Source organism: Schistocerca serialis, chromosome 1 (assembly GCF_023864345.2).
Source record: "Schistocerca serialis cubense isolate TAMUIC-IGC-003099 chromosome 1, iqSchSeri2.2, whole genome shotgun sequence".
NCBI lineage: Eukaryota > Metazoa > Arthropoda > Insecta > Orthoptera > Acrididae > Schistocerca > Schistocerca serialis.
The window spans coordinates 1104513743-1104526821 of record NC_064638.1 but is presented as its reverse complement, the minus strand read 5'-3'; the positions used below and the strand labels follow the sequence as shown (position 1 = coordinate 1104526821).

General features: G+C 50.3%; 1 protein-coding gene across 1 annotated transcript in view; it reads right to left on the bottom strand.

Moving 5' to 3' along the window:
• Positions 1-9448: 9448 nt before the first annotated feature.
• Positions 9449-13079, bottom strand: part of LOC126455705 (uncharacterized) — a 94461-nt gene continuing 90830 nt past the window's right edge. The window contains exon 5 of the mRNA XM_050091478.1: positions 9449-13077. Coding sequence (XP_049947435.1) covers positions 9449-13077 — 3629 coding nt within the window. The remainder of the gene's footprint in view (positions 13078-13079) is intronic.

The window sequence follows — 13079 nt, the reverse complement described above, 5'->3', positions numbered from 1 at the left end:
ACGGACTGGCTACCGTGCTGGATCTTAGGTGCAAAAATGTCCAAGGTCGTCGACGCAGTTAAAAGAAACACTGCAGAGGGCAGCGTGGTAATCGCACCCAGGGACGTATTCTCGCCCAAGAGATCGAAAACGAGCGGGACACCATTGCAACGACGAGCAATCCGGCTAAAGCTCTAATTGCACGACGGATGCAGTGCACCATGTAAGGCGCCCTTCCCCAATTGGCTCGCTCTTCGGATAAATTTAGAAAGATGGAGGTCAAACCCGAGAGGGGACCATCACATAAGGCCGAAACATGTGAGACTCCTTTTAGTCGCCTCTTACGACAGGCAGGAATACCGCGGGCCTATTCTAACCCCCGGACCCGCAGGGGGGGGAGCAGTGATAGATAACATTCCATCGGAATCTCTAAAATCATTGGGGAAAGTGGCAACCAAACGACAGCTGACATTCGTGTTTTGTATGTACGACACTGGCGACGAACTATTAGATTTTCGGAGATCATCCACAGAATTCGGAAGACTACAAGAGCCGACACGTGCGAGATGTATCACACAATCACCATAACAGCTCATGCATCCAAGTTGCAGACAAGAATAATATACAAATGAGTGGAAACGAAAATTGAGGCTTTGTTGGGTGGTCAATTTCCTTTTAGAAAAGGTAGAGACATGTGTAAGGTACTTATCATGCTGTGGTTGGTAATGGAAGCAGGGCTAATGAAAAAATCAAGACAGATTCGTAGGATGTGTCGCCTTGAAAAAGCGTTCGACAATATCGAGTGGTATAAGTTGTTTGAAATTTAGAGGAAAATAGGGGGTAACCTGCATGGGAAGACGGGTGCTATACAATAGGTGCAAGAACCAATGCGAGTGAAGGAAGTGCTTGGATTAAATAGGATGTAAGACATGGTTGTAGTCTTTTGCCCGTACTGTTCCATCTATACATCGAAGAAGACGTAATGGAAACAAAAGAAGGGTTCAAGAGTGGAATAAAAATTCAAGGTGAAAGGCTATCAGTGATAAGATTCGCTGATGACATTGCTATCCTCAGGGAAAGTGAAGATTTACAGGACGTGCTGAATGGAATGAACGGTCTAATGGACACAGAATATGTATTGAGAGTAAATCGAAAAGACGAAAGTAATGAGAAGTGGAAAAGTTAACACCGAGAAACTTATCAGAATTTGTGATCTCGAAGTAGATGAAGTTAAGGTATTCAGCTACTTAGCCAGCGAAGTAACTCGTGATGGAGGGAGCGAGGAGGGTGTAAAAAGTGAACTAGCACTGGCAAAAGGGCATTACTGGCTAAGGGATATTTACTAGTGTCAGACATAGGCCTTAATTTGAGGAAAACGTTTCTGAGAATGTACGTTTGGAGCACAGCATTGTATGGTAGTGAACTGTGGGAAAACTGGGTCAGAAGAGAATTTGAATTGTGGTGCTACAGAAGAATGTTGAAAGTTACGTGGACCGAAGGTAAGGAATGAAGTGGTTCTCTGTAGAATTGGCGAGTAAAGGGTTATGTGAAGAAAACTGACAATAAAAAGAGACAGTATTACACGACATCTGTTAAGACACGAGGGAATAACTGCCATGATTGTAGAGGGAGCTGTAGAGGGTAAAAACTATACAAGAATACAAAGATTGGAATACTACCAGCAAATAATCGAGGGTGTAGGTTGTAAGTGCTACTTTGAGATGAGAAGTTTGTCACGGGCGAGGAATTCATGGCGGACTGCATCAAGCCAGTCAGAAGACTGATAAAGGAAAACAATATCAGGAAACACTTTTGCTATAATTCAATTTTTAGACAGTGTAATTCCACTCTCACTTCATCATGTACGATGACATCTTCACATAATGATGATGATGATGATTAGTGTTTTAGGGCGCACAACAGCGAGGTTATCAGCGCCCGTTCCCAAAAGTTCAATTCAGAGCCGAATCGTGAGAGAAGTGGTATTGTTCAAATTGCAAGATTGGACACAGCACATCAAAACAGGGAGATAAAACTAAAAATAAAATAGCAGTACAAACAGGGAAAAATAAGTAACGGTGGCTGAGTGACCACTTACAAATAATGGGTGACCAAACCACTGGACAGCACATTAAGACTTCAATCCCAACATTTTGGGAAAAAGGCCAGACATCACACAAAAACGTAAAACTCTAGTGACACTCGCCTCATCATTACTTAAAAGAGAGGGTAGGTCTGGTGGGAAACTGAAATCTTCCCTCAAACCTGCATATAAAACACACTCAGTTAAAATATGCCGTATCGACAACTGTGCCCCACATGTCTGACACGTTGGTGGCTCCTCACGACGTAACAGAAAACCATGTGTCAAAGGACAATGTCCTATTCTAAGCCGTGTAAGGGCTACTTCCTCAGCGCGTCGTTGTCGGAAGGAGGTGAGCCACGGTCGGACAGAATCCTTCACCGCTCGCAACTTATTATCCCTCACGTCCAGCCACTGAGCCTCCCACCAACGCATGACCTTCCGAGTCACGAAAGACATAATGGCCTGCAGGGGGACGGAACAGCGAGCAGGAGGTGGGATGGAGCAAGCCTCCTTGGCAGCCGCATCTGCAAGTTCATTTCCAGGAATCCCTATGTGCCCTGGAACCCAGCAGAAAATCACATCCTTACCCTGCTGTTGCAAGAGCAGGAGTGCGTCCTGCACCTCTTGCACCATCCGATCTGCTGGGTACATTTGTTGAAGAGCGTGTAGAGCACTTTGGGAATCGGAGCAGATGATGAATTTCGTGCCACGATGTCGGCGCATATGCTCTAATGCTTGCAGAATGGCAAACAGTTCTGCATAGTAAACTGTGAACTGCTCTGGGAGCCCTATCCGATGGACAGTATTGGGAAACACAGCAGAGCAGCCCATAAAATCCCCCTGTTTAGAACCATCCGTGTAAACAGGAGTAAAATCGGAATGGCGTTCTAAAATCTCAGTAAGTTTAATTTTAAAAAGGTGGTCCGGGGTACAATACTTCCTGTAAGCAGCCAGATCAAGAAGTAATCTTGGCCTTTGTAGTCGCCAGGGAGATCCCCTACTCCATCCCTGGTGGAGGACCTTAATGCCCTCCAGGTGTACCGACTCGAGACTCTCCTTTGCACGGATGCCAAACGGCTTTGTTGCCGCCGGACGGTGGCGGAAGAGACGTGCCAGTGCCGGCTGGGAAAAAGTGTCGGACGCCAATGAAAGAGGAGTGGACTTGGTCCTGTGCGCGTGCCGTACCACGAGGAGAAGACGCCGAATGGACAGCGGAGGCTCTCCCGCCTCGACACACAGACTAGCAACCGGACTCGTGCGATAAGCCCCCGTTGAAAGCCTAATACCCTCATGGTGAATCACATCCAACATTTTGAGGTAGGAAGGTCTTGCAGAGCCATAAGCTTGACATCCGTATTCCAGTCGAGGTCGCACAAAGGCCTTATAAAGTTGGAGCAGACGTGCCCTGTCAGCGCCCCAGGATCTATGACTGACGCATCTAAGGATGTTTAAAGCCTTGAAACAGCGGACCTTTAGATCCTTTAAGTGTGGCAACCATGTGAGCTTCTCATCAAAAATAAGCCCGAGATATTTCACTTTTTCCATAAAGGGGAGAACAGTGTCTCCTAGTTTTAAAACAGGGAGATTAAAAAGAGAACGGGAACGGTTAAAATCTACACAAATGGTCTTCTCCAAAGAGAATTTAAAGCCCGTGGTCTTAGACCACTTCTCCAACCGCACGAGTGTCAGCTGTAATTGGCGTGTAGCAGCTGTGACGGAGGAAGACGCACAGAAAATGGAGAAATCGTCCACAAACAAGGAGCACTGCACGGGCCGGCGCACTGTGGACGCAATACTATTGATGGCAATTGCGAAAGCTGTCACACTGAGGACACTTCCTTGAGGGACACCGTTCTCCTGCTTAAAACGGTCAGACAGGACATTCCCAACCTTATACATAAAATACCTGTCTGACAGAAAGGATCGGATGAGTGTGGGTAAACGCCCACGGAAACCCCACTCATAAAGCTGCCGCAAAACGGTATGCCTCCAGGTAGTATCGTACGCCTTCTCCAGGTCGAAGAAAACCCCGATAAGGTGTTGCTTACGTAGGAAAGCATCTTGTATCGCTGTTTCGAGTAGGATCAGGTTATCTAGGGTGGAATGATACCTCCTGAATCCACACTGGCAGCGGGTAAGTAAGGATCTAGATTCGAGAACCCACACCAGGCGCCTATTGACCATACGCTCAAATGTCTTTCCGACGCAGCTCGTGAGACTAATGCTACGGTAGCTACTGGGTTCGGTCCGATCCTTCCCTGGTTTTAAAAGCGGAATTAAAATCGATTCTTTCCACGAACTAGGAAAGTCGCCTGTCTTCCAAATTTCATTAAAAAGTTGAAGGAGGACTTCCTTTGACCGCAGATCCAACTGCTGCAGCATGCTATACGATATCAGGTCTGGACCAGGTGCGGTATCCCGAGATATGGACAGTGCAGAGTCCAACTCCCACAAAGAGAAAGGCTGGTTGTATTCCTCAGTGTTCTGTGAACGGAAATCAAAACCAGCCCTCTCCTGTGTACCCCGATAGCGCAGAAATTCGGGGTCCTGGCTAGAATCGGCCGTAATAGTTTGAAAAGATTCTGCCAACGCCCGGGCGATGTCTCTCGGAGATGTTAGGAGACACCCCCGCTCACGTATAGCGGCTAGTGGCGGTCGAGAGTATCGCCTTGAGATCCTCCTAATGGCTTCCCATACTTTGCTTGAAGATGTGGACCTATTGATGGAGTTCAGGAACTCACGCCAAGACCTCCGTTTACTCTCCTGAACGATTTTCCTCGCCCGCGCCCGTGCTATCCGGAAAGTTGTCAGATGCGCAGCAGTGGGGCACCGACGGAATCTCCTCAAAGCCGCCCGCCTGTCTCTGATGGCGGTACGACAGTCGTCATTCCACCAAGGGACAGGCTGCCTCGCAGGTGTTCCCTTTGACTTTGGTATGGACACATCAGCGGCATGGTGCATCACCGCCGTAATGTGATCCACCCAATCCTGGACGCCTTCACACCGTTCAAAAACAGCCAACTGCCGGTAGAGCGTCCAGTTTCCCTTCAGGAACAACCATTTCGGCGGCTGTGCGACACGACCCATTTCAACTGGCAGATGGAGCCAGATAGCGTAATGGTCGCTGCCATGAAGGTCGTCGTCGACGACCCACTGAGCAATGTCCACAAGCACAGGCGAACAAATAGACAGGTCTATGGCAGAAGACGAACCTGAAGCGGTGCTAAAATGCGTGGCCTGACCTGTGTTCAGCAGTATGACGTCGGAAGTCCTGAGCAACTGCTCAATCATCTGGCCTCTGGGGCAGGATTTGTTGGAACCCCATAATGCATTATGAGCATTAAAGTCTCCTAAAATGAGAAAGGGACGGGGTAGCTGATCAATGAGCCGTGCGAGGGCTTCACTGTCAATGAGCTCAGCGGGTGGTAAATACAAGGAGCACACTGTAACATGAACCTGGGCCAGGATCCGAGCTGCAACCGCTTGTAGCGTCGTGGTTAAGGTCACAGGTGAGGAGTGGAATGTGTCCTTAATGAACACTGCCACCCCACCCTGAGCCCTATTACCAGTCAGGTCGTCTTTCCTGTACATGTTATATCCCGTAAGTACAGACGTGTCAGTCTCTTTAAAATGTGTCTCTTGCAAAGAGATGCAAATGGGGTTTGCCTGTACTAACAGCCGCAACTCTGCAAGGCGAGGTCTGACTCCATTCAGATTCCACTGAAGTATGGGAGCCATATCAGCGTTTCGGTTTAGATTTCCCCCTGTCTTTGCGCCGCGCTGGTGAGGCACTTGTAGAGCGGGTGGCAGCAGAGGGGCTGCCAGGTTCTGGGGAAGAGGTATCAAAATCCATGACGATGTCCTCCTCATCAATCAGGGATGCCATGACGACATCCGATGGTGCCTTTGGCAGGTATGACGTCAAACGCCGTGCCCCTTTCCCTGGTCCCGTTTTCTTTGTGGAAGCTGGGGATGGGGGAAGTGGAGAGGCACTCTGTTTCTGGAGGGCCTTCGAAGGTTTGGAGCTTTCTCTGCAATAGCGGTGGGTGCAGGCGGAGCAGCCTGAATAGCGATATCGTTAGTGGGAGTGCTCTGGCAGGTACAAACACAGGTACAGGTATTGGTGGAGGATACTGCGACGCTGGACATGGTCTGCGTCGAAGCGTCTACTCGCGACGCACGGTTGTGCACCAAGGAGGCATAGGACGTGGCAAAGACAGGGGGCTTTTGTAGCCCTATACTCTTTTTTGGCTTCCACATAAGGTAGCCTCTTTGTCACCTTGATCTCCTGAATTTTTCGTTCTTCCGCAAAGACGGGGCAGTCTCTGCTCCAGACGGGATGGCTCCCAGAGCAGTTTATACACAGCGCTGGAGATGTGCAGTTGGTCCCAGCTTCATGAGCTGCCTTGCCACAGATACCGCAGGTTGGTTCACCCCCACAACTCATTGTCGTATGGCCAAATCGCTGACATTTGAAACAGCGCATAGGGTTAGGTATATAAGGCCGAACCCTAAGTCGGAGGAAACCAGCCAGAACGTATTCAGGTAAGACAGGCGAATTGAAAGTCACAATGAAAGTGGCAGATTTCTCAATAACTCCATTATTCCTACGTGTCCTTTGTTCCACGTCTACAATCCCCTGTGTTGCCCATTCTTGCTTCAGCTCGTCGACATCGATATCCATTATATCACGGCAGGTGACAACGCCTTTACTGGAGTTGAGGGTATTGTGCAACTCGACAGTAATATCATACTCGCCTAACTTGGGTGACTTCCGAAGCAGCTCCACTTGCGATGCCCTAGTAGTCTCAACTAACAGGGTACCATTCCTCAGGCGTTTGATAGATTTCAGTGTACCTGCGAGTCCTTCTAAACCTTTATGTACGTAGAAAGGAGACACTTTTTCAAATGAACCCTCCTTCCTCTTAATCACGATGAAAACATTGTCATTTACGACTCCATGAGCCCTGTTACTCTTTTCCATCTGCATATCTGGAGGACTAGCCTCCCTCATGCGCTTGACTGATTGCGAAGTTGGTGAAAGGAAATACGTGGTTGCCATGTGCGTCCCACGAGCAGCTAGGGAACGAAACGTCAGCCCAGACAGAGCCCCGCATGCCTGGGTAAGCCTTATACAACTGAGGTGCGGCAGGTTCCTCAGAGGTCGCCCGCTAGCGACTGTTCCACCTCAACAGCCATGCATCTTATCGGCGCGCAGCACACCTTAAGATTGAAGGGTTTTTTAGAGAGGTATGTACCGTCCTCGCGATCCAGGCAATCAAGCCAAGATCCCCGGTCCCTGCGACACACAACGTTCCACCGTTGCGCCACACGGTAGTCGCTGAAGCATGCCCAGAGCTTACGGTGTCAGAGGACTGGCGGCGCACACCAGTCCCCAGCTCGGGGACCCCGGGTTCGCCAAGCCCGTACCCAGCACATAAATGCTGAGTCCCCTGAGGGGTTCACATAATGAAATGTGAAGTACAGTAACTGCAGTTAATGGCGAGTTTAACTACCTCTGTTTCCTTATTTTATCATCCAGTTTTCATTTTAATGTAAGGGTTTCTGTCAGTATTGTATGTTTTTGCGTGTTCCACGTATCTTTTAACATGTGTCGCTGCCGATTTGTCTCCAACGTCAATGTTATGTACTGTTTTTCTCAGTCCTTGGCTACTTAATCCAGTTACAAAGCTGCCGATACGACAAAATTCTTTTGAAAAACCTACCTTTATGTGCCAACTGAGGAAATTTTCTAACTTTTCTACAAAGTTCTTAGAAGTCATTCAGGTAACAAAATTTCTTTCTCCTTTAGAAAACGACATGGAAGTTTCTATCAGGTCTGAGTGCAAATAATTTAAACATGCCACTAAATGATATATATCTTCTATCCGATGATTGTTGAATAAGTGTAAAATATACGTAAATAATTACATAATGTACATAATTTATTAAAAATGTCTTGCAGATTTTAATATTAGCTTTCGTCCACAGTGAAAATACTGTAAAACCATCTCCAACATCAAGCAAAATACCATATTGCAACTGTGTCCGTAAAACTGTACGTATGTCACAAAATGCTTGAATCAAAATTATTGAAGACAATTTTTAATGTACAAAACTATTGAAGACAATTTTTAACGTACAAAACTATTGAAGACAATTTTTGATCTACAGCGGGTCAAAAATAAACTATAAAAGAAATTTTCGCTTTAAGTATCACTTACATACTGTTTAACGATATTTACAAATAATAAAACAATTTAAAGGTAAAGTCTGCGGAACGAAGCAGAACCTTCAGTTTTACATTAAGCTGGCGAAGAAGTTCGTTCGTTTGTACATCCGCAAGGCTAACATTTTCACAACCCGTTAGTCAATCGTGACTTCAATATAAAACAATCTATTTGCTTTATAGCCGCTTTCCGCCTAATTACTCTGTGGAAAGTGTTTAGTTTATAGTAGGTGCCTGAACACACAAGGAAGATTTATTGCATGAGGCTGGGCACTAGCCATTCTCGAGTTTCCTTTAGAGATATCGACCTAATTATCCAATCGATATTTATTCGAGCTGTGATTATTTTAGGGCAGCAGTTCTGGCTTTACAAAGGAATGGCTAGGGTCAAAAAAGTTAGGTGAGCAGAGCAGTTATCCACCAAAAACTATCCGTAAGAAGGCCACGTAAAATGTGCAGTTAATCAGACAGGCTACTAAATACAAAACTGTTAGGGCTTTCGTGGCCACTTGTTGACAGATAGCCTATTGGTTTCTGTCTCGAGTTCTTCAGTTGACGCTCATTTGACGGTGTTTTTGGCATTTCACAAACACAAGTGGGGCGCATTCTCAAACTTGACCTTCCACTGCTGTTGGTGTCCACCAGAAGTAGTTGAGGGTGAAGCTTTGACAACGCCAGCCACTCCTGCTGGCGAAACGTCAGAAAATCAATCAAACGAACGTCGACCAAAAAGCCAAGACAGAAGCCAATAGACAATTTGTCAGGCTACTAAATCTTTTCTCCAAATTCTGAATAATGCTCCGAAGAGCAATGAAAGCACAGTACTAACAGACATTTTTAAATTATCAACAGATGAAGTTGAAAAAAGGTGGTAAGAATTCGTCTGTGACATTCGTCAGTGTATAAGTAAATAAGTTACTTTGTATATAAAAAATAGTGTTTAATTGAATTCTACGGTACCAAACGAACTTATTTGCCAACCCAATCTCGTCAATATCATAAAAACTGCCATTTTTATTCACGGAAATATGTTCCCTGTCAGTCTCCAGTTTCCCGTCGTCGTGCACTAGCCCAGGATCATGAATCAGAGATCAAATCGCAATACGCAAGGTCCCACACACTGTGCGACGCTGCCTGTCCAGGCGCTGGGGCGATCAAGGAGCCGGCGCAGCCACGCCCACTCTGGGTTGGCGATGGTGGTGGCGCCGGTGTTGCTGACTACTGGGTCTGCCACGTGGCCTCGTGTCCACCGCCTCTGCGCCGTTGTCGGCCCCTTCGTAGAAGAGCACTTCCTCAGACAGAAGCGGCGCCCCTCGGTGACTCTCCACTGCGCCACTGGAGCTGGTCTTGGCCGTCCCCGACTCCCCGAACAGTAGGCTGCGGATGGAGGCCGATCGCCGCCGCCTCGCCTCTGCTGCCTCTGCTGGAGCGTTCTCCCTCGGGCGGGCGGCCGCCCCCGTGGCAGCCATCTCGTCCCTGTGCCTCCTAGCGGCGGCCTCTGCTACGATGATGGGCCACAGATCTCCGAAAACCCCTTGGAACAGTTCTTGCTCCTCTGCTGTCATCACTCCGTTCTTCAGTTCCTCTATTATGATAGGAATGAGGAGCAGGACGTCCTCTGCGGTCAGCTCAATGTACTCTCCGTTCATTTCTGTCGCAGACTCGTCAGCAGGTGTCTCTTCTGTCCCTGTTTCACTGCCAAATTGCGTAACCGATACTGTTCCTACTACTGTGTCACTTTCGCCAGAAAAGTCCCTGTGTACTGGTAATTTGAAATCTCGGGCCTTTTCTTCTAGCTTCGACTTTGCGAAACGTAGAATCTTACCCAGTCTGTCACTAGAGGCCGAAAAAACTGTTGGCTCATTTTCAGCGAGCAGGCGATGGAGCAGTAATGTTAGAGCAGGCGTTACTTGTATGATGCGCTGTCCCCCTTCTTTGACGAGCTCTTTATTGACCAATTTTTCGTCAGCGTGTCCAGTTGTATGGTATATTGACACATTTCTTACTAGTCCCCCATCTCCACCATTAGTACCACTTAAGTGGGAAAGAGCCGAGTCAGGAGCTGGAGATAGTACCTCTTCTGAATGCTCTGCACTGTATGCTAGACTATCATAGCTATCTCTATGTCCACTGTGCTGAAGAAGGTTCTGCACTTGATGTGGTCTGTCCGTATATGATTCTGAAACAGGTATCTTTGGCTTCTCAGTAAAAGCCGACTCAATGCTGCTGTCAAGTGGTATGAGACTGTCTGTTGTAGTCCAACCTGAGTCAGAAGCAGCTTGAAGAGTAACAAAAGTGTCTATTTCATTGTTTGATTCATTAGTGTGATCTTCACTCACAACATTCTCAGTTAGAGCTTTATTGATATAGACATCATGAAGGGAATTAAGCTCCACCATAGTCCGTGCATTCCCAGGACGAGTACTCATATCAGATATGGCAACTTCCTCTGTGTTGATGGTAGAGGTGACAACAGCCTCTGTGAACTCCTCAGTCATGCTCACAGTGGCTGTGGCCTCTGTAGCCTCCTCGGCCTTGGTCGTGGTTCCGGCGGCGGCAGTCTCTCCAGGCTCCTCGGTCGTGGCGGCAGTGGCGGCGGCCTCTCCAGGCTCCTCGGTCGTGGCCGCAGTGGCGGCGGCCTCTCCAGGCTCCTCGGTCGTGGCCGCAGTGGCGGCGGCCTCTCCAGGCTCCTCGGTCGTGGCCGCAGTGGCGGCGGCCTCTCCAGGCCCCTCGGTCGTGGCCGCAGTGGCGGCGGCCACTTCAGGCTCCTCGGTCGTGGCCGCAGTGGCGGGGGCCACTCCAGGCTCCTCGGTCGTGGCCGCAGTGGCGGCGGCCTCTCCAGGCCCCTCGGTCGTGGCCGCATTGGCGGCGGCCACTCCAGGCCCCTCGGTCGTGGCCGCAGTGGCGGCGGCCACTCCAGGCTCCTCGGTCGTGGTCGCAGTGGCAGCGGCCTCTCCAGACTCCTCGGTCATGGCCATGGTCACAGCAGTGAAGGCCTCTCCAGCCTCCTCAGGCATGGCTGCAGTAGTGACGGCCTCTTCAGCCTCCTCGGTCATGGCTGCAGTTGTGATGGATTCTTCAGCCTCCTGAGTCATAGCTGCAGTGGCAACAGTCTCCCTAGCCTCCTCAGTTGTGGGCACAGTCAAGGTAGTGACAACCTCCCCAGCCTCCTCAGCTATGGGCACAGATATGACGGTGACAGACTCTCCAGCCTCCTCAGTCGTGGCAGCAGCGGTGACGACCTCTCCAGCCTCCTCAGTCGTGGCTGCAGCGGTGACGACCTCTCCAGCCTCCTCAGTCGTGGCAGCAGCGGTGACAACCTCTCCTGCCTCCTCTGTAGTGGCAGCAGCGGTGACGACCTCTCCAGCCTCCTCAGTCGTGGCAGCAGCGGTGACGACCTCTCCAGCCTCCTCAGTCGTGGCAGCAGCGGTGACGACCTCTCCAGCCTCCTCAGTCGTGGCAGCAGCGGTGACGATCTCTCCAGCCTCCTCAGTCGTGGCAGCAGCGGTGACGATCTCTCCAGCCTCCTCAGTCGTGGCAGCAGCGGTGACGATCTCTCCAGCCTCCTCAGTCGTGGCAGCAGCGGTGACAATCTCTCCAGGCTCCTCAGTCGTGGCAGCAGCGGTGGCGACCTCTCCAGCCTCCTCAGTCGTGGCAGCAGCGGTGACGACCTCTCCAGCCTCCTCTGTAGTGGCAGCAGCGGTGACGACGTCTCCAGCCTCCTCTGTAGTGGCAGCAGCGGTGACGTCGTCTCCAACCTCCTCTGTAGTGGCAGCAGTGGTGACGGCCTCTCCAACCTCCTCTATAGTGGCAGCAGTGGTGACGGCCTCTCCAACCTCCTCTGTAGTGGCAGCAGTGGTGACGGCCTCTCCCACCTCCTCAGTCGTGGCCACAGTGGTGACGGCCTCTCCAACCGCCTCAGTCGTGGCAGCAGTGGTGACGGCCTCTCCAACCTCCTCAGTCATGGCAGCAGTGGTGACGGCCTCTCCAACCTCCTCAGTCGTGGCAGCAGTGGTGACGGCCTCTCCAACCTCCTCAGTCGTGGCAGCAGTGGTGACGGCCTCTCCAACCTCCTCAGTCGTGGCCGCAATGGTGACGGCCTCTCCAACCTCCTCAGTCGTGGCCGCAGTGGTGACGGCCTCTCCAACCTCCTCAGTCGTGGCCGCAGTGGTGACGGCCTCTCCAACCTCCTCAGTCGTGGCCACAGTGGTGACGGCCTCTCCAACCTCCTCAGTCGTGGCCGCAGTGGTGACGGCCTCTCCAACCTCCTCAGTCGTGGCCGCAGTGGTGACGGCCTCTCCAACCTCCTCAGTCGTGGCCGCAGTGGTGACGGCCTCTCCAACCTCCTCAGTCGTGGCCGCAGTGGTGACGGCCTCTCCAACCTCCTCAGTCGTGGCCGCAGTGGTGACGGCCTCTCCAACCTCCTCAGTCGTGGCTGCAGTGGTGATGGCCTCTCCAACCTCCTCAGTCGTGGGTGCAATAGTGAATGCCATTCCAGCCCAGTTGCTCATGGTTGTGTTGGTAACTTCTCCATGATATTCAGTCGTGCTGGTTGTGACCATCACCCCATTCTCCTCAGTGGTGGTTGTGTCAGTGGATCTTCCAACCTCCTCAGTTGTGGTTGTGGGGACAGCTTCCCCTAAAATGATGAATGGGGCCTCTTCCATGGTGATGGCAGCAGTGACAGCCAGTAAGGCCTCCTCTGTAGTACTAACCAGAGGTGGCTCTGTGGTGCCGACCAAAGGCTCCATGGTGAAAGCAATGACAACTTCTGTAGCCTGCTCT